The sequence below is a fragment of the Filicampus tigris genome, chromosome 21 (genome assembly GCF_054856515.1).
Source record: "Filicampus tigris isolate MCC_2025a chromosome 21, RoL_Ftig_1.0, whole genome shotgun sequence".
Lineage (NCBI taxonomy): Eukaryota > Metazoa > Chordata > Actinopteri > Syngnathiformes > Syngnathidae > Filicampus > Filicampus tigris.
In genome coordinates, this window is record NC_141237.1 from 12,733,620 (window position 1) to 12,753,595 (window position 19,976).

The following is a 19,976-nucleotide window of genomic DNA, read 5'->3' on the forward strand; positions in this document are numbered from 1 at the left end:
AATAGGGTATTTACTTGAAACAAACCTTTCTCCTATTAGAACTCTGTCCATGTCTCAACTGTTGCTAACCAAAACGGCAGCATTGACCAGTTACTCAAATGTTTTAGTGCAGTCTAGACATCCTCTTTAAAAGTAATTAGCTTTGCAGTAGACTGATGTGATCACTCTGCAATGTTGTACATCCATGAAAATTTCGCTTAACTTGAACTGAAATATACCAGTAACTTTTAAAATTAATATTCTGAAAATGCATATGTACAAACAAAAGCCTACCTTAATAGGCACCACCACCTGAATATAAATCATTCCCTGTCCACCACTGGCTGTTATTTACAGTAAAAGGTCAAAATAAATATAGCTAGATGCCATTGCTGGAAGGTTAACTTCTGAATGACCAAGTTAAGAAAGCTGCATGAAATGAAGTTAAAAAACGAACACTAAATGGATTTGTTTTTGTCTATAACTCCAGTATGTTGGAAAAGAGGGCATGACTCCCCGTCTCTATGAATGGTTCCTCCCAAAGGTGTTTGATGTGCTTGTAAAGTCAAGTTCCCCCACACCAAATTCCTTCAAGCATACCTTTATGACCCTTGTGTTGTATGCTGGAGAAGAATCCAGTTGGAACAGAAAAGAGCCTGAACTCTTCCCACTTAGTTGAAAGAGATATGATCAAATGGAAGAAAGATTCAGCAAAATTAAGGGGTCAGTCCATTATTAACGAATGAATCAATCAAGAGGGTCATACGGTCGGTAGAGAGCAAGTTTGATTGTCTTGCTGATGGGCGAAGACTCACAGAAGCAACAATGAAACAATTTGCATCCGTCAGAGCTTGTTCTATCCAAACAAAACACTCAAACGCTGAAGGACAAGGAGGAAAGGACATCCACAAATCTCTTTTTCATTTCAAAGATAAAAGCAGCAGAGATTATGTGATCATCACACCGCACTGGCAACAAAAGAAAACAATTCATTGTTCAGCCTGACCTTTGCATCGCGCCTTTGTTTTTGAACACGCAAAACCTGTTAATAATGGACTTGTATTGTATTTGTGATATAAAAGGACTCCCGGTGATATACTAGACAGATGTTTCCACAGTATAAACATGACCAGGATGCGGTTATGTTCCCTTCCATAGCCAGTGAGCCTACACTGCGTCAAATAGTGCAAACTGAGACCCTAAACAAATGGTTGAATCCATTTTTTCTTTGCATAACCAACCTGGCCACACCCGGGACAGTCATTGCCATTCTCACAGCTTCTCCGCCGCGACTGGATGCCGCCGCCGCAAGGCACGTTGCACCGTTCCCATGCCGACCAAGCCGACCAGTAGACGTGTGGAGGGCAGGGCAGGTGTTCATTACAGTACCTGCCCAAGAAAAACAACAGAGTGACTGCAAGTCATGCATTCTAAATAACACTGACATCATGACCTGGTTGTAACACAAGAAAAAAAACAACAACTATGTGCAAACAAACAATGGAACGTGCAAACAAACAATGGAACGCACATTTGAAAAAAATTAACAGTGAAGTCAGTGATGCCAAATCAGAACGCAAATATTTCTTTCTTTAAATTTTAAAATAAGAAATATTTGCGTACGAATTTTAAACTTTAAAATAACATTCTACAACTTTATGGACGCTTTACATGACAACACCTAGGAGCTGTAGTATATCCATGCATCCAGCCATCCATTTTCTCTACTTCCTATCCTGTTCAGGGTCATGGGAAGTTGAAGCCTATCCCAGCTGACTTAAGGCAAAAGGCAGATGACACCATAGACTGGTTGCTAGTCAATCACAAGGCACATATAGAGACAGACAAGCATTCATATCACTGAGTGCGAAATGAAACCACACAGCCTGCATGAAAGGCAGGTTGATTTGTCACGCTTTTGCACGACATTATTTTTTGTCTACGGTACTTAATTGATGGAGATTTACATGACGGACATTTTGAAGACAAAACTGTGCACTGGTGCAAAACTGCACTGCAACATGCAAAACATTTAAAGCAACACTGCGTAATTTTTAACTTTTCATTGATTATGGTGGTTCCATGTGGACAAAAGCTGTAGTGTTTTGAGTGAAATCAACCACATTTCCCATGAGCGCCGTTTATACAATATAACAATGTTTTGTCTTTGTAACGAATGGGGAAAGGGGGGAAGTGACATATGCCGTAACGCAGTCAGCACATGTGTGGCGGGGTTTGTGGTGACATCAGTATACACCTTTGTTATTCCAGGAAGCTAGTAGAAGCAAAGCGGGTGTTCTATTGATTGTTGTCTGATTCAGTAAAGAGCAAGCGAAAGACATGGCGGGCGCAAGACTGAACTGATACATTTGCCGCTCCATTAGGAAGGGTTAATTTTAAAGAACAGCGCTAATAGGTTAAATACAAGAAATAACGGTAACATTTAAAGTAGGAATGGACGGAGCGATGTCATATTGACACGGAAGTCGCTACAGCTTCTTCTACTATGTCAAAATAATTTGTTCTGATCAAAGGTGTGATGCATGAACATGCAACCTAATCGGATCAATACTTTTAGTGTCCATGAAAACAGTGCATCCGATTATAATTTTAATCCGAATTTTGACTGGATTAAAGAAATGTTGTCCATGTAAACGTAGCCATTGCCGGACCGTCATAAAATTGAGAACTTTTCTGTATGCTATAAAACTACTTTAATTACTGTTTTGTTGTGTTTTGGCTTGACTGCCTTTTGAGAAAAGTGGAAGTGCTGAAATAGCTTCCTAGGCTTAAATGGGATCTTTTGCATTGTACTATTCCCAAATGCTCTGCTATTCGTGGAAAATCAAAAGCTATATTCTTGAATATTGTGATTTGGAGAAAATAATCCTTAAAGCGGTCTTCGTTTTCATATTTACTAATCTGTGTGCTTGGAGTGGGACAGAATGGTGGGACTTGGGAGCGGGAAGAAAAAAAGTGTGAAAGGGACTGGATTACAATCGTGTGCATGTTACATAGATTAGCAGGTTTACAATAAATCACATGCACACACAACGGCGCGCAAACACACACATACACATGCGTGCACGAAAAGAGTCACGCCCAAAGCACTGCTATAAAAAATAAACGACTTGAGCGGATTAAGAATTTCAAACTACACTTTAATGAAAAAAAAAACCTAATGAAGTGGTGTTTGTCCATCCGTTTTAAGCCTTTTTTTCCCCCCCACAATGTAACTAATGAGTCACTGAAGATTCCAATGTAAAACAAGGAAATTATTAACAAAAGGTTCATCAATGTGGGCTTGAACGTGCCAGATTTAAGTTGGGCATGGTTGCTTGGATCCAGAACATTTGCTTTACCTTTAAAAGCTTCGGCTACTATGAACACTCAAGGCAAACTTGTGGCAAGGCTGTTTGCATCGCACACAGCCTCTCACAGCATTGAAAAAAAAAAATCATTGAGTGCTGAAAAACGGGTGAAGTGCTTTGCAATCTGTGCAGGTTATGGAGGGCTTGATGTGGTGTTAGGACTCAATGAAAACATGTCTACCTTTATACTATATATATAAAGAGCTGGGCATACCGCCTATGTTACGGACTGGTCCGCCTATCTGTCTATGTCGGGCGACCATTTTGTGTGCGATAAATGGAAGACAGGAACCTTTAAAAAATAAACAGACTAAGCACAGTCAGAAGCCCATTTTCTTTCCCTGTCTATGTAATCGTCTATTATAAGTATATATACATATATACACACATACAGTTTTGTTGCTAATTGCAAGAAACCGTCCCGGTGATCGTCAATGATGTCTGGGGATTCTTGTGCATACAAAAGCATTTTTGATGCCATCTCCATAGCTCTCTTGGTGGCTTTACATCAGGACTTTTCTCGTAGATTTGAATTTTTCCGACTCCAAGTGTCTCCTCGATGTTTTTTACTTTGTGTCCACCTTTGCATAATCGGATGCATTTCACTCTCTCTTTCACGGTCATTACCATTCTTCTTCATTTGGATGCCACAAACTACAGACGAAAATGTAAATGAATGAATTTAAAATCTTTCGCAATTTCAGTAAAACGCATGCCAAAGAAGTAACTTATATGTCGCCGTTTTGGATCCGATGATGGCGGAGTGGTCAGAGTTTTTCCATAGTACGAGCGGGAGCTGCTTGAGTTTACACTAGTGCGGGCTTCCCTATGGGTTCCGGATACAGTACCGGAACTTCCGTTGGAAGTAATCGATCGTTAATGTAATACAGTGGAAGAAAATTTAATGCATACCTTTTTTTTTTCCGAGTGAGGGAATTTCCATTTGATACGATCGCGGCGGAGCGGTCAATGTTTTTCCGTAGTATAGAACGGGACTGCTTGAGTTTGTGCTCACTGCGGGCTTCGGTATTGGTTCCGGGTTACGGAATCGATCGTTAACGTAATATAGGATATGCTCAATCGATGTGAAGCGATGGTATTTGTTGATATGAGTGCCTATTTGTTTGTATATAACTGTTCAATTAAAAAAAAAAAAGTAATATAGGAGTAGAAAATTTAATGCATACGTTGTTTTTCCGGGGACAGAGGTCCGTAGGTGGGGATACTTACTGTACATATACATATATATATATATATATATATATATATATACAAACATATACATATACATACATACATATGCAAACATATACATATACATATATACATACGTACATACATATGTACACATATACATATGTATATACATATATACACATGTATGTATATACATATTATATTTACATAATATATATATATATATATAATCACTCAAATACAGCATAAAGGGATACATCTTAAGAAGCACCTGTGCATAGGAATGTTCCCTGTGGTTTAGTTATTGGAAAAACATAAATATGTGATTCTCAGTTTTGCTATTCAAGGTGTTTTAATCAGGTGCAAACTGCTAATTTGACTCAAATTTGACTAATCTGCAATGTGAAACCCCTTCTTTTGAGCCTTGATACATATGCACACACAAAATACACAGCTGGCTCAAAGGGTTGTAAATGCTGCAGCTGTATTGAGTGGAAAGTGGAGATGAGACCAAAAGCCACTGAGGCTTCAAGACAAAAAAACTGAGGTGGGCGGCAAATCCCGCCTTTGGCCTTCCGCAGTCTTTTAGGTCACGAGTTCACAAGCTTTTGTCAGTCGCAGTGTGTTTTGCTCAAGGCGACTGGTGGAGAAGAAGAGCACAGCTCCACCAGGAGAAATGTAATGTATGAGTAGATGGATCGGTCCATGTGCGCTGTGTAACTAAACTCATTCACTGCCATTGACGTATTTGTCTTTTCACAGTCCGGACATTCAATCCCAGGAATTTATTTATATATTTTTTAAAACATTTTCAAACATTAGGGTAAAAGAGGGTCTGAAAATGTCTGACAGTGAACGAGTTAATCCTGCTACTTTTGTCCATACTGTAGTATTGACTTGACTGTTGTCTGTTGCCTGTGAATGTTGCCTTTTGTCCTGCTAATATGTACTTTTCTTCATTCCAACCCCAATTTATATTTCCATTTTGAGCATCAAATAGCACCTAATTTTATAATGTTAGAAACTCATCAATTATTGCTGTCACTATGATTTAAATTTGTCTGACAGGCTCTTCATTAATGTGTTTGAATTTCTCATGAAATTCTGTCTGCCACATGCCCATTGTTTTCTACTTTTCAAACTTCACAGCAAACGCAAGTCGCCATTTGTAGTACCTCTCCTCGCGGTTCTGACCCACACACACTCGCCCGCCATGACGAGGGGTCGGGTTGCTGCAGGAGCGCTGACGAACTTGAAAGCCAATACCACAGCTGGTGCTGCAGGGAGACCAAGAAGTCCACGGAGTCCAGGCTCCGTTTCTATGGAGACACAAAGACAATTGTTGTTGATGCTTCTGGTCAATTCTAAAACACCTCTAGTTTGGCATCTTTTCTTATGTTTGGAATGTGAATTAAGAACAATTTAAAGCAAAAATACATTTTTGAATAAAAAATACATGCTTTCGCAATTTCAGTAAAACAAAAATATATTTTTGTATAAAAAATATATTTGGTAATTAATTGTAGTTAATTAATGGTTGTTTTCTATGCTAACCCTATTCCCATGTAAGCGAAGCATTACCTCCCTCCCCCAATTTTCTTTTTCAGGTTTTACACACGGAATTTAATTGAAGTTCAAAATCAGGACATTGTAGTATAAACACACAGAAGACATTTTTTTTTTAAATTGTGTTTAAAAAAAGTTGGGAAAAGTGCAAAACCCACACCAAATAATTGGCTTTCAAAACAGATTGAATTTGTTTTCCCATTAACTCATTCACTGCCATTGACGAATTTACTAGGCTTTTCACAGTCCAGCCATTCAATCCCAGGAATTTATTCATATTTTTTTCAAATTTTTTCAAACTTTAGGGTAAAAGAGGGTCTGACAAATTTCTGGCAGTGAATGAGTTCAGTGGAAAACTGTTTTGAGCATAATTTCCACCTCAATGCACAAACAAAAATATGGACAGTAAGCAGATTTACATTTTTCAGTGAATGTATCAGATGAAACTTACCTGGAGCAGTTGGCAACCTCAACGCTGATTCCATGACACCTCTGACCACCACACTGAGGGATGGGGCTGTCACATGCACGTGTCCGACATAGGCAAGACCCCGCGCTGCCACCGTCACTGTGGCTACAAGTGGACCATCCCGACCAAGCACCAAAACCTCCATCAACTGTCACATTACGGACCTGTTAGCAATGAAAAAAGGATTATATAAAAACTTGAAAAAGAAACAGCGTGTTCTAGAAACTAGCCTTGGGAGTACGTTGCTTGGCAGGAAAACACAGGCAAGAGGCCGGTGAGTGTGCAACTTGAAATATATTTCCCCACATAGAGATGCAAAAAATAAGTCGAAACCATCTATGGCATATAGAATTAGTCAGGCGTTGGCAGGTAAATATGCAGTAACCAAGGTGTGCGTTACATGAAAATGGCCTCTGAAGATGCTCCAAAATGCGAGGAATGGACTCACTTGGGAGCACAGCAATATGAGAAAATAAAAGTGGCCTAATAGAAAGGAGACGAAAAATTGAATGAAACTGGAAGGTTGTTTTATCAGAGGAACTCTAAATTACTTTGTGCTTTGCAGGCAAGCTAATATGAGTCATGTTGACACGTTGCTCTCATAAATAGAGTATGCACGTAAAATAAAATCCATATTTTAAATGGCAAAAGATTTAAAATATTGATTTTTACTGACGCTCCTGAAGCTTTTCACCTGCTTTTCCCTTCGTGTAAATTATACAGCACAAAGAGGGGTGTGCGTATCTATGTGTGGCCTATATAAGGCCAATATTTCTCTTAGTATGTAATAGTAATTGGAATAAAACTTATTTTATTTTCTAATTAATGTCACCAGACAACAATTCTAAACAGACTGCAATCCTTTTCTTTACTGTGCATTCTTGATTGGGGTTAATGAATAATTTCACTATCGGTTGTATGTGCTGTGGAATTAATAGCACATCTTGGGACCTCTACAAAAGTTAAATAACTAGTCATTATTATTATTTTTTTTTTTTAGATACTGAAAACAAAATGTGTTACTTTTTTTCCCATATAAAGTCTTCACGTTCTTCCGCTTTGCCACTTGTTAGAAAGTGACATAGCTTAAAATGAAATAATAGTTTTTGATCATGTCACACACTTAGGCCTATACAAGGGAGTAATATAATACACATGTGAAAGTACAAGTAGTGTATGATAGATTACTTCTGTGCAATATACAAATACAAAGTCAAGGTACACAACCATCCATTTATTTGTATTTACGGTAATTTATTTCTGAAAAAATGGTCTGTGTTATTAGATACTGATTCATATGGCACACAATTTACAGTTAAGAAGTGCATAAAGTCCCAGGAAGCAAATGCACTGCACGTCAGTGTACCCTTGTTCTTAATCAGTACTACCATTTTCAATCTGCCTGCAAATGTAAGCAAAGCATTTTCTGCTCATGTGACAAATTTCCCTGCAGTATGCCAAACCAAACTTGTAAATACATAACGGCTCCGTATTAACCCTACTTGCAGATGTATCTTATGCAGATGTATCATTTTATGCATGCGCAAACCTGTATGTATGCATATTAAGTCAACTTTATCATTACCGGCATCTGCACATGAATACTGATCATTTCGGCAACATACACAGAATAGACACTCAGTCAATTGAATTATTTTGGTGTTGAGGGACAAAAAAGTGCCACAGGTTTTATGCAAAATACCTCCATTTTCTATGCATGGGAGGCCGTGAGGAAGTGTATCAAGGGTCCGACCGGCTGTTTGACAACTGCTCAAGCCAGTGCAGCAGCTTCTGTTGATTACACTAAAAGCTGTCTGCCATGACAATTGTGTCAGAATGTGTGCCTGCTGTCTGTATTCTTGCCTTAAAAGGCATGTTTGAGAGACTGACAACCTGCCCGGACATGAGACGCAGCACGGAGCATCCTTCTCTGCTCGTAAAAAATGACAGGAGGGATATTTCTCAAAAAGCAGTGCTGTGCTGAAAATATCGAGCAGTTATAGCTCCTCAAATGGTGAAGGGTTTGAAGAAACGGAGAAGCAGCCGGAGGTGAATGATTGAGGAAGCGCGCATGGGAGACACGCCGGTCCCGTAAACTTTGGTTGTTGGATCCCAGGATGCAGTTTCTTTGGATCTTGCTCAGTCTGATTTTGGGGATGAATTGAGTGAATGAAGAACAACTAGAGCTCACATGGATGCGAATATAAGATTCACGTGGAGATTTATTGACTTTTTCCTAACAGCAAAGAAGCTGCAAAAAATGTGATGATACTCACAGGGCACTTTGTAATGCTCTGCTCCCATTGGCTCATTCTGGCACTTTCTTCTAGCGTGGTGCATTTCTTCAGGAGGAGGTCCCAACCACAATAAGGGTCTCTGGCCCCCACGCAGGCACTGGCAACGGAAAAGATATAAAGGATAAAAGTATGCTTATTTTTTTTCAAACATTTTTCATTCACCAGTCACATAATACAGAAAGAGCAAGGAAAGAAGAAAAAAAGTGTGTTTCGACAAAGACTTTCCATCTTAACGCACAAATTCCTGTAAAAGATTTATTCTGTGAGTGTCTATTACTTGATGCTCTGTAAACTGGGATTTTTTTCCAAAGTAATCCTTAAACAAGCACTGGGATTAATCGCACATTGATCACATGTCACTTTCATGGGTGTTCTTATGAATGGGCCAATTCAAACTCAAGAAATATTGACACAATGCACTACATAGACAAAAGTATTAAGACACCCAGAGTGAAATTATGGTCCACAATTGTAACGAGGCTAAACACAGTATTCTGATTAACATTGTGTTTGTGGAATATGAATTAAACTAAGCAGCAAATTCCACCTGTTTTATCCATCTCAGGGGGCGGCCATTTTGCCACTTGCTGTCGACTGACAATGACATCACAATTGCTCAGGGCTCAGGTAACGAACATTCGCGGCTTACCTGTTTTCTGAGTTTGGTCATGTGACGTTCACAAGTCGAGCCGGAGAGTCACAATAGAACATATTGTAAATATATTTTTGGGCTGGACTTCCGCTTTAAAAATGAGGCCATGAAAATGCAAAGAGAGAAACCAAATACAAGAACGCAGATTTATCAATTAGGAGGGGAAATTTATGAAGCATCAATTTTGGATGAAGTTAGCACCTAGCTCGCCAAATGGCTTTTTCCCCCCGACAACATCAAAACAACAAACAAGGTGGCAAAGTGGCATCAGTGTTTCGGCACATATCATAAAGCCGCAGCTAGGACAACGCTTTACCGCTCATTGTCGTAAAAACGTGGTTATTATGTGCTCCACAAGGAATGCTGTTGCGCTATTAGCGTGTGCGATGATGGACGGGATCCCACCCTTGTGTAGAGTCTTTACACTAGGGCCTGTCTCAGCTTTTCCACTTGACGGACTGCCAGTCTGACAGAGGAATTGAGTTGGGCACTCGTGGGCATCTCTAGTTTCTGGCGTAGACGCTGATGTGGATTTTTTTTTGTCTTAGCTAAAGCCGCTGGCCAACACTGATCTGGCCCTCTCAGATAAGAGCATCCTACACAAGACCAACCTTTCGAGGTGTGCGCGTTTGCTTCGGATGCTTCCCATTGAGACAAATGGTCTTTGCTTGCGCAAGTACTCACTCTCTGCCCTTGTGATAGCTGCACCTCTTCAGGGGGATCTTGATGACCTGGTCTCTTACGCCCACGTACAGCTCGCTTCGGCTGTGCAGGATCAGCAGGCTCCGAATGGGCTGCCTCTTCCTGGCTGGGAACAGCTCGATCTCTTCCAACAGGCAGCTTCCCGTGGACTGATTCAGAGGGGAGAGCACTTTTCTGATAGTGCCGTAATCTAGGAGGGAGAGGGAAGCGTGTTTTGGTCACAAATGAAATATTGTTTTTGTCCTTTTATATGCTAAGAAACCCCATTTGCATGTACAGTGCGTAACACGTTTATTAGAGCATTTCCGAGACCATCGAGATGCATCAATTCCAGTACGCCTGGGCGTTTTTCCGTTTCGAACAGTCATGAGCAATTTCAAACAAAATTCTGGCTCGCTGGGCTCCTCTGAGAAGCTCATCAATAAATTAATCAAGCATAACATTTAACCACCACAAGAAAACTTTTTGTGCGGAAATGCATGTAAATTAATTTGACATCTTGATCAAGAAATAATGAAGTGTTTTAATATTTTGTCACTTTTATTTTGTAAGAGAATAAATTTGAAAGGATAACAATACAGAATCACATAAATTAAAAAAAAAAAAAAAAAAAAAAAGGTCATGACAAGTGCTATTTAGAGCAGTGCTACAAACCTTAGATGGGTTGTCATCAAATACATTTTGTTAAGCACTGTGATGGTGCTTTTGTAGAATCACAGACAACAAAAATATGACGAAATTCAATTCAATAGTCTGAAAAAAAAGGATTCAAAGATCAAGCCCAGGAAAGCCTAGTGCGCACACAAAAATTATTGCCCGATTTTGAGTGAGATTTCCCCATTTTGACCAAAGTTAACAACAGCCTGATATCTGAAGGATGTTAACAGTGATTATTTCTCCTCAATATGCTCTGACAACAGTCAAGGCTGACGCCCGCAAATGTTGAATGTACTTAAGATTCCTAATCAGAATTTCTTTTGTCTGTAGTCAGCGGCCGAGCCTTGAGACTGAGTGATTGTGACGAGGAATGGGACCAAAGCCAATCAGGAGTGAGCTCTGCCTGTTTCCCAGACTACAGAAGAGTGTTTGTATAACGTGTCCTTCAAGTCATTCACCACAATAGAAATGAGCAGAAGCTACAAATGAGGACAAGACAAACGGCAGGAAAAATGAAGTGTGTGTTGTGCTGCGTCGTTCATTTCAAGCACACTATACAAACAATTATCGCACACATGCATTATATATTCTATATAATGTATACCATGTGTGGGGTCTCAGATATATAAGAAAATATGTTGTCATAAAATCTGTTAGTGTACCAGGCTTCCGTGATGACAAAAACGGCACATTTTCCCCAAAATTATTGTAGGTGGTCCATACAATTCAAATTTATTGAATATTTATCGAATATGCCCACGCTTTTCTTTCCTTTTACTGGGATTAAAATTTAAAATGTGTACTCAGAATCAACTTTGACAGGTACAATGTAAAAGGAGTTGCGAGTCACACATAATATGGGATAATATATATTTGCATATTTCCCTTCCCGAACAGGAAGTTCTGGAAAAAGATCCAAAGAAAAAAAACATCTAGAGAAATCATATAGAAGTTAAGAGAGGTAAAAAACACATAGTTAATAAAACCCAATTTTTTCTTTTAGGTGAGTTTGGGCCCCAAGAGATTAAATTAGGAGGTTTTTTTCCCCTTAGGGAGCGCTCAAAAAATTATCATCTATAACACATGCGGTCCCTGGTGGCGAGTATGCAAACTGGCGGCAGGGTGGACTAGTGGCTAACAAATCAGGTCTCACAGTTCTGAGGTGAGTGTTTTGAATCGGCACAGTAATGAACAAGAGGCCTGTCCACGACAAAGCCCATTTAAGAATTTGACCACAACCAAGCACATTTAAGAATTGATAACAGAATGAGATCGTAGGAAAAGTAGGTAATATTAAAGTGTGCGATAGTCGATCGGGAGTGCACGAGAACAGGCTTGGCCTTGTTTCAAATATTTTCAATAGCGGCCAGACTTTGGAACACGAGCGGCTCGGGAATGTCTTCACATTGATCACAGCTCACCACAGATGTGCGGCAAAACGCACGAGTCTGTCTGTGCCTTGTTAAAACAAACACTTGAGTGTTAAACACCCCCGACGACATAACCGATGTTGAGTTTGCTCCATTTAATCCCCTCCCATGCTACAGTATGTGTAACAAATGATTACAGAAGAGAAAGCAGATGCCTGGTGAGTATCTGGTGTCCCACTGATAACGCTTTCCATACTTCACTCGGGCTGTCATAGCCTATTGTCACACTAGTGCGATCAAACAGTGTGCTGATTGCTGGTGACAACACACAATAAGACCGAGAATATGTGCGAGATTTCATTATAATCACTTATGACTTGATTTTTTTCCCCCCTCTTTCTCAAAGCCTTCATGGTTGCAACAATACCATGTATGGGATTGTATGATATGGAACAAGATTTACTGTATATATGCAGGGCTATTTATCAAATGTACACTTGCATAGTTTATTACGACACCTGTACTAAAAACTGTGCCGCAAAGAGGTTGTGTTTTGGTTGATTTTAACAATGTTTATCATTGTGTTTGTCGCGTGCGGCGGTGCACAACCGCAGGTTTGTTTGGCCCTTTCATTTGGAAAACTGTGGGCGTTTCCCCATGGGAGCATCACAAAGTGGATGTTGCGAAACCTTGGAAAGCTATATAACACCCTTCAAAAGCCAACGACACCCCACAACACTGACCATTTAATTCTCGCTGCATCCAATGAGGCTTCCATTACACATTTGATCTCACGCACCGCATGGGGATACGTGCACACGTTTTGTTTACTAGTTAAAAATATGCGGTGTGGTGAAACTTACCAGTGGCTAAATAGATGATATGAAAGAGCATGTCCTTGCCCTGCACTACATCCACTGCCACATGGCTGAAGCGGACGTTATCCTCCATGAAGTAGGGCACGGGAACCACGGGTTGGACCACCTCGTGCATCAACAAGAACTTCTGGGCGTCTTGCAAGTTCCTCTCGGTCAGGTTCACGTACGAGCCCGAGTCGATGGTGCCGCACTGTGGAGACGTACACATCGGAAAATGTCCATTTGACTCGGATATGGCAAGACGAGCTTGGTGCTTTTTGGGCATTCTTGAGGGCAACTTTTACAATTTTAATTGTCACTTATGTTGCCTTGCAATTCTGTTATTTGTATTTACAGTTTCTAGATACATATTGTCAGAGCTGGGCATTTTTACAAAAATGACGCGGTCTGTTTATCGCCTTTTAGTCCGGCCAAATAGTAATCGCCAATAGGCCGGTCCGTCTATCATTTTAAACGGACTTCCGTTAGCGTTTCTTCACCATGGAAGGACTAAATATGTCCCCTTGTAGGACCCAGGGGCTGTTAAAAAGCCTCGGCCGTGGGCAATGGTTAACGGAAGCCTTGCCGCAAAAATAGACGATAGACGATTACACAGATGGAAAAAAATGGGCTTCAGACTATGCTCAGTCCGGCTATTTTTTCTCAAGTTTCCCGTCTTTCATTTATCGCCTACAAAATGGGCGTCCATCATCGGCGGATAGATGGACCGGTCCGTCACATAGGCGGAATGCCCAGCTCTGACTGTTTTTAACTGTTTAGTGGTAAGATGCCTTAACAATGGAACCAAGAAAGGTGTCAATCAATCAAACACTCTATAGATTTTAAAATGCATTAATTCAAATTGTAGGCGGCAAAAATGTATCAAATAATTAGGTACGCCGACTCAATGTAATTGGATCAATGACATTCTCCATTTGCAAAGATTTAACCGAGAGTGCACCACTTTTTCCGGAATTTTCAAAATAAGAGGCATGGAGGGCATTCCAGATGGGGAGCAGCAGCCTCAAAAGTCCTGTCCTGTCGCCCATGATCTTGCAATATTTGTCAGTAAACAATATTTTATCATTTGAATTTGCAGTGCTGTCGACGAGCACATCATCATACTGAGAGCCGTCGGTCATTTTTTTCACCTCGTGTCATGAATTTTTATGATGACGAATACCCCTCAGCATTATAAGCTTTTGTATTGCAGCTCATGAACATGGATGTGCATTTGCCTCAGGCTAACCATACCGCGACAGGTTAGTTAACTGGGCCTGGACATTGTGTGCGCATTCGTTCTAAGTGACTAGCTCCAGCAACAACGGCCACTTTAGACGAATCAATTCCCTGCATTCTGACAGATGAGCATCGTGGAGGCTTTCTCAGTGATGGCCAATGGATCATCGCCCTCACCACTTCAGCAGACGGAAAATGCCCGTCGTGGGGGACGGCACCAAGCCTTTATGCTCTTATTGTTTTCCTCCCAGCAAAGAGACACACGGTATGAGCACATATCATATTATAGCATCTCCCTATAGTGGTTATAGCTCAGTGAGATTGGCCTTGTCCACACGGGGATCTGTATGATTACATATCTGCCATCGTGACAAGGCACACGCGTGGCACCTTTAAGTGGATACACAGAGATGGATGGGTGTGTTTGCCCACTCAGTCCATTTGAGGTGAGGGACAGAGGACTCGTCGGGCCGAGTGTGTGCGAGTGCGTCCATCTCACCTTCTGTCCTCTGCTAAGATTGCAAGAGCCACTGAGTAATGGCATTGGAATTGCGGGTTTTGAAAAAAGTGCTCACTACATACGGGCTCGGCTATGCGGCCGGAGGATGAAATATTTGAGTCCAAGTGGAAATTGGGACAGATTGTTAGAAAGGTGCGCTGTATAGGCGCGAACAAACCACGTCATATTTGTTTGTCTGTCCCGGTGCATGACTCATCGAGGATGACGTGGGACCGTGACATTTTTTACTAAACCTAAAACGGTGATGAGAGTAATTCCTCGGGCAGAAGTGAAAAAAACGTGGAGTGCTCTACTGTATTTATGATGTAGGATATTAGGAATAGATGGTCAGGATGGCCATTTTGATTCATCTAGACTAAAAGAGCAAAGTGTGACAATAAATTCAATGTTGTCATTTTGAAAAATACAAAATATTAATATTGATAAGTATTTGGCCCAATTAACATTCTATACGTATCTATATGTTTAGGAGTACATTTATATTGATAGACATGCCAGAGAGCCTATCCCAGCACAGACGGTAATACAATAACCCACAGTCAAAATCAATCCGAAAATCAATGTGCATGATTTAAACAGACGGAGGGATTTTCTGTGCAGACCGATCGGTCGCTTCGTTCGAATTGAACGATCAGGATGTGCGCGCTGAATAACGGGTTCACAGACTTCATTATCTCGATTTGGCAGCAGTCTATACCCCGATATTTTCTTGTAAACTAGCTTGGTTTTAACGACGTGTATGTCCGCTCATGTGCACAAAAGGATGAAGTCATAAAATGGGCTCGCCATAAATTCTCTGCTCATAAATCTAATTCAGCAGCATTGACAAATTGACGAAGACGTCACTGAAACGGAGATTAAGTGCGCGCCGGCCCGATAGTGAGCATCGGCTACTGCGGGCAATTTTAAGGGGAGACGGAGATGGCGATGCAAGGGGAAACTTTTAAAAGCACCTCTCTGGGGTGTATCGCCAGTATGCTGAGAAAGGGGAATATGTTGCGAGTCTTGAGCAGAGGGAAAATTGAGTTCCTCGAAGGGAAATGACTTTCATTCAAATAGCTTGTTTGCAGACGTGAGAAAGTGTGACAGCGCTGAGTGGCTTTCCATGTCACTGAGTGTTTGCAGAGTTTTTCTTGTATAACATCATCACGTTGAGTGCTTCTGCTTGCAGGAAATATGCACAGAGCGCGCGTGTTCATGTGTGGCAGGGAAGGATGCGCGTGTCAACGATTGGCAACCGGGCCTTGGAGGGATTTCAATCCCTCGTGGAGAGCGGTGAGGATTATCTGTAAAAGTCCAATCGTAAGAGCCACTTGTGCTAATAAAACATCACCCCCCCCCCCTCTTCCCATACGGCGTAATCAGTGGAGGATAAAGTGCCTTAGTGCTGCTTGTGTAGAACAAGAACTGTTAATACAAGTCCAGAAGATGCAGGGAGAACGATGTTGCAAAATCGAAAGAGCACTACTGAGTTTATCTGAAAAGGGAGCGTACAGTATGCATAGAGGGAGGAGATATTCAATATCAAGTAAAGTGGGATTGGACTTGAACATGACAAATGTACACTATGTAACATCATTTAATTATACCAAAAGTATCCCTGGTTGTTTCGGGATTCTGATTCTGATGTTTTGCTTTTTGGTTTACCTGAAAGTCCGGGTTGGGGTTGGGGTAGGGCAACCAGGCTGAGCGGGAGTTTTCCTGGTACTTGAAGGGTCCGTTGAAGACCTGTGATACGGCACTCAGATTGAAGGCACACACAGCAGACGCAGCGATGCTGTTTCTGAGAATCAGGAAGTGGAAAATACGGGAAGGAAGGAGGATGGGAGGAGAGAAAGGATGATGGACGAGAGTTACAAATAAGTGTTAGCGCACACGAGAGCGCCTACGGTAAGCTACAAAGTGTAGTTAGCATTGCTGCGAGCCTGTAATACGCATGAAACACACCCGTAAGGTCAACTCTGTTGTAAATGATGGCCGGTATCGGCTCGTAAATTCAAGAACGGGACGCAATTAAAGTGTTTGGCTTGTCTGATTAACTGCACGCATCTCCACTGTGAAATACGGCTTCGACTTTTCCAGCTGTCACTTTCAGCATGTCCAAATGTCGTTCCGCAATAGCGGAAGAAAAGATTGAAGAGTAGTTTTCATTCCCCACTCAGACTTGGCCCATGTCAATTTGAATCTGATGTGGCTGTTTATTAAAGTTAGTACCTGCAGGCGGAATATTTCCAATATTTTGGAGACGACTTTGTTTCCAGCAATTGGGAGCCATTGAACATTAGATTAGACAGCTTTTAGTAAGTATGTGTGTCTGTGTTGGAAAAATGACCAAAGTATTGCAATAGAAAAGAAATGAATCCCTTGATTTTGATGCATGTCATGAAAACAAAAATAGTCAGGCGATTGTACCAATATACCATCAGTGACACACTTTCTGCTTAAAATTGAAATGTTTAATTTGGATTGCCCTTTATATGCCTGAATGGAATAAACCAACAAATCAAACCAAAACCAAAATATTTGGAGGGCTTTTTCCTTTTTGTGTTTGATAATCTAAAATCTAGTCTTGTGCAGGTGAAATGTATTTATGAAGGTTTATACGCGACATTGTACTGTAGATTCAAGGATGCTATATTTTTCTTGATATTGGGAAATTAGCAACTAAAAACTACTCAACCATTTGCTATAAAACTTTGTAGGTGGCCCAAGAACCCCCACCCGTGTAAAATTTGGGCGTCGGCTTAGTTTATTCTCTATCAGTGCCATTGTTGTTAATTCTATCAGCTTTTTTTTTTTTGCACGTGAAACAGTCCTGCTGGATATTCAAGAGATTAATTGAAACTAAAATAAATTGAGCACTTTGCAAAGCCAAAGTCAATACAAGCTTTGTAGAGAATTGTCGTTGAAAAATGCAAATTAATCGCAATTAATTAAGTCAAGCAAAATCGAGCGCCGATCCTATTACATGTTAAAACTCACACGTTGGTCGTAAAGATGCCGTAGAGCAGCTCCAGCTCGGGCAGGTAGAAGGTACCCTGCAGCTCGTTGTAGTTAAAGGGGATTTCTCCCGGCCGGGAACAGTTGAGTCGAGCTTTCATGAAGGTCGTCCACGTGTCCTCCAGGAGGAAGCGGCCGCCGATGTCATTCTTACAGACGCGGCCGGCGCGAGAGAAGACGGTGCGACCGCAGTCGTGCTCCACCGCATACTCCCGAAAGAAGAAGTACGTGAAGTTGCCGATATCGTAGGATGACACAAAGTTTGGCTCTGTTGACGGAGAAGCGAAAATGCTTAGAAAACTGTGTTAAACTGATTCAGTCAGTGTGTATGGGCGTGCAACACGCCCAAACAGCAGGTGATCAGGATTAATTACCAGCCATGTCATTAATGTCTTTGCATTCCAATAGGAAAACTCATTTTTCATCCTTAAAGGTTGAGATGAGAAATGGCCAGGAGAGGTGAAACGTAATAGTTCTCACCCTGTCAGAAACACGTAACCCCAGCGACACCGCCCTAGCAACCACGTTCATCTTTTATGTATGACATTATTAGATCTTAACTGCACACTTTATTCTCCTTGGCAGTGATTGAATTCATCTTTAAATGGAAGTGTAGCAGCACCTCCCTTCTCACTTCAACCTTCTTATCCTCAGCACCTTTAGAGGGCGGAGCAGGAGAGAAAAAAAATCGACACACCGTAAAATTAGTTATTAAGCACCCATTTTCCCAGGGGTTGTCACGTAGTAGCACATTGGTGACTTGTAATTTATTTTTCCAATTTAATTTAAATGTTGAATGTAACAAAACGTATGCTGGAGAGACTGCCTGGCCAAATAAACTTCTCTTCTACTAAGCCAGACACCCTAAGCTGTTTTAAACTCCCAAATATGCACCCAGGTGCCATTTTTTAAGAGTGGATTTTCACCTTCATGTGGAAAAACTGAGGAATTAAAAGCTTGGTACTCTTGGATGTGATGGATATGAAAACATGTAATGAATAACTCACAAATGTGGTTAAATAAAAAAAAACGCTCTTTTCCAACTTAATGAATTAAGTGGGAAGTCATTCTTCAACCAAGAGGCATTCATTACACCTGTCAACTTCAGTGTTTTAGAAATCAATTCCCATATTATTATGTTGCTTCAAAACACTTCTAATGCTATGACAGTCACACCATTGCAAAGTAAAACCACAACTCTAAACGTACCGCTAAATTAAAAATCCATCCTTAATAGACGGCCATAATTTCTCCAACCAGTTATCTTTTCTTTTGACTAGATAAAGTGTATTGACCTCATTAAAGTGCCATAGAGCAGTTCCAATGCCCAATGCTTAGTAACTGCTCACTTTCTTCTTCAAACCTCACATCTACATTTTTATATGACTATTATTCATGATGGCCTGCCTTGACCCTGTACACTTATTAATATCAGTCAAGCACTACAAAATGCAGTGCAGGCGCATGCATTGCAGTGGTAATCAGAAATTATGGTCAGGCACAACCTCCTCTGAATTATTGCTCATATTAACATTACATAGATGTATTGATCATGACAGGTCATGCAAAACAGTCTCAAGCCATGCCTGATAATGAAATGGGTTGCTATTTCTAGATTTTTGACTATACAAAAACGGATTTAGTTTGTCCAGATTCGGATCGACATAACATGAACTGTCGGTAAAAATGATCTTTGGTTGTGAAAGAGATCTCACAATATTGTGTCAGATGTTTGTTAACATTTTAATATATCATTTCCAAGGGACAGTATTGAAGAAATTATGTTGCTATGTTAGTCAGTGTACAGTTTTTATAATGGTGTAAATTTAGTGTCCCCTGAAAATAATTCAACACGGTACATAGGTTCTCAGAGTTATTTCCCATGAAGTGCTACATTGGAGTGAGGAGAACACCAAATCAAACACACCTGCTCCCATTCATTGAGACCTTGTAACACTAACAAGTCACATGACACCGGGGAGGGAAAATGGCTAATCGGGCCTAATTTGGATATTTTCAGTTTGTTTATGTACTCAAATTTGCTGCCAGCTGTTTAGGCAAGACTGGCCATGTGTTGAATTATTTCGAGGGGACAGTAAA

The 19,976-nt window shown here is 40.7% G+C and overlaps 1 protein-coding gene across 6 annotated transcripts in view; it reads right to left on the reverse strand.

Moving 5' to 3' along the window:
• The window catches only part of sema5a (sema domain, seven thrombospondin repeats (type 1 and type 1-like), transmembrane domain (TM) and short cytoplasmic domain, (semaphorin) 5A), a 136,732-nt gene that overhangs the window by 31,869 nt on the left and 84,887 nt on the right, over positions 1–19,976 (reverse strand). For all 6 annotated transcript variants that reach the window (XR_015084291.1, XM_086020966.1, XM_086020968.1 and 3 more), the window contains 8 exons: positions 17,859–18,144; positions 16,524–16,659; positions 13,124–13,328; positions 10,216–10,423; positions 8,859–8,976; positions 6,565–6,746; positions 5,723–5,866; positions 1,221–1,368 (listed from right to left, as the gene is read on the reverse strand). Coding sequence is in view for 5 of the 6 variants with exons in the window: in XM_086020966.1 (XP_085877092.1) it covers positions 1,221–1,368; positions 5,723–5,866; positions 6,565–6,746; positions 8,859–8,976; positions 10,216–10,423; positions 13,124–13,328; positions 16,524–16,659; positions 17,859–18,144 (1,427 nt within the window). In the remaining variant the exon portion in view is untranslated. The remainder of the gene's footprint in view (positions 1–1,220; positions 1,369–5,722; positions 5,867–6,564; positions 6,747–8,858; positions 8,977–10,215; positions 10,424–13,123; positions 13,329–16,523; positions 16,660–17,858; positions 18,145–19,976) is intronic.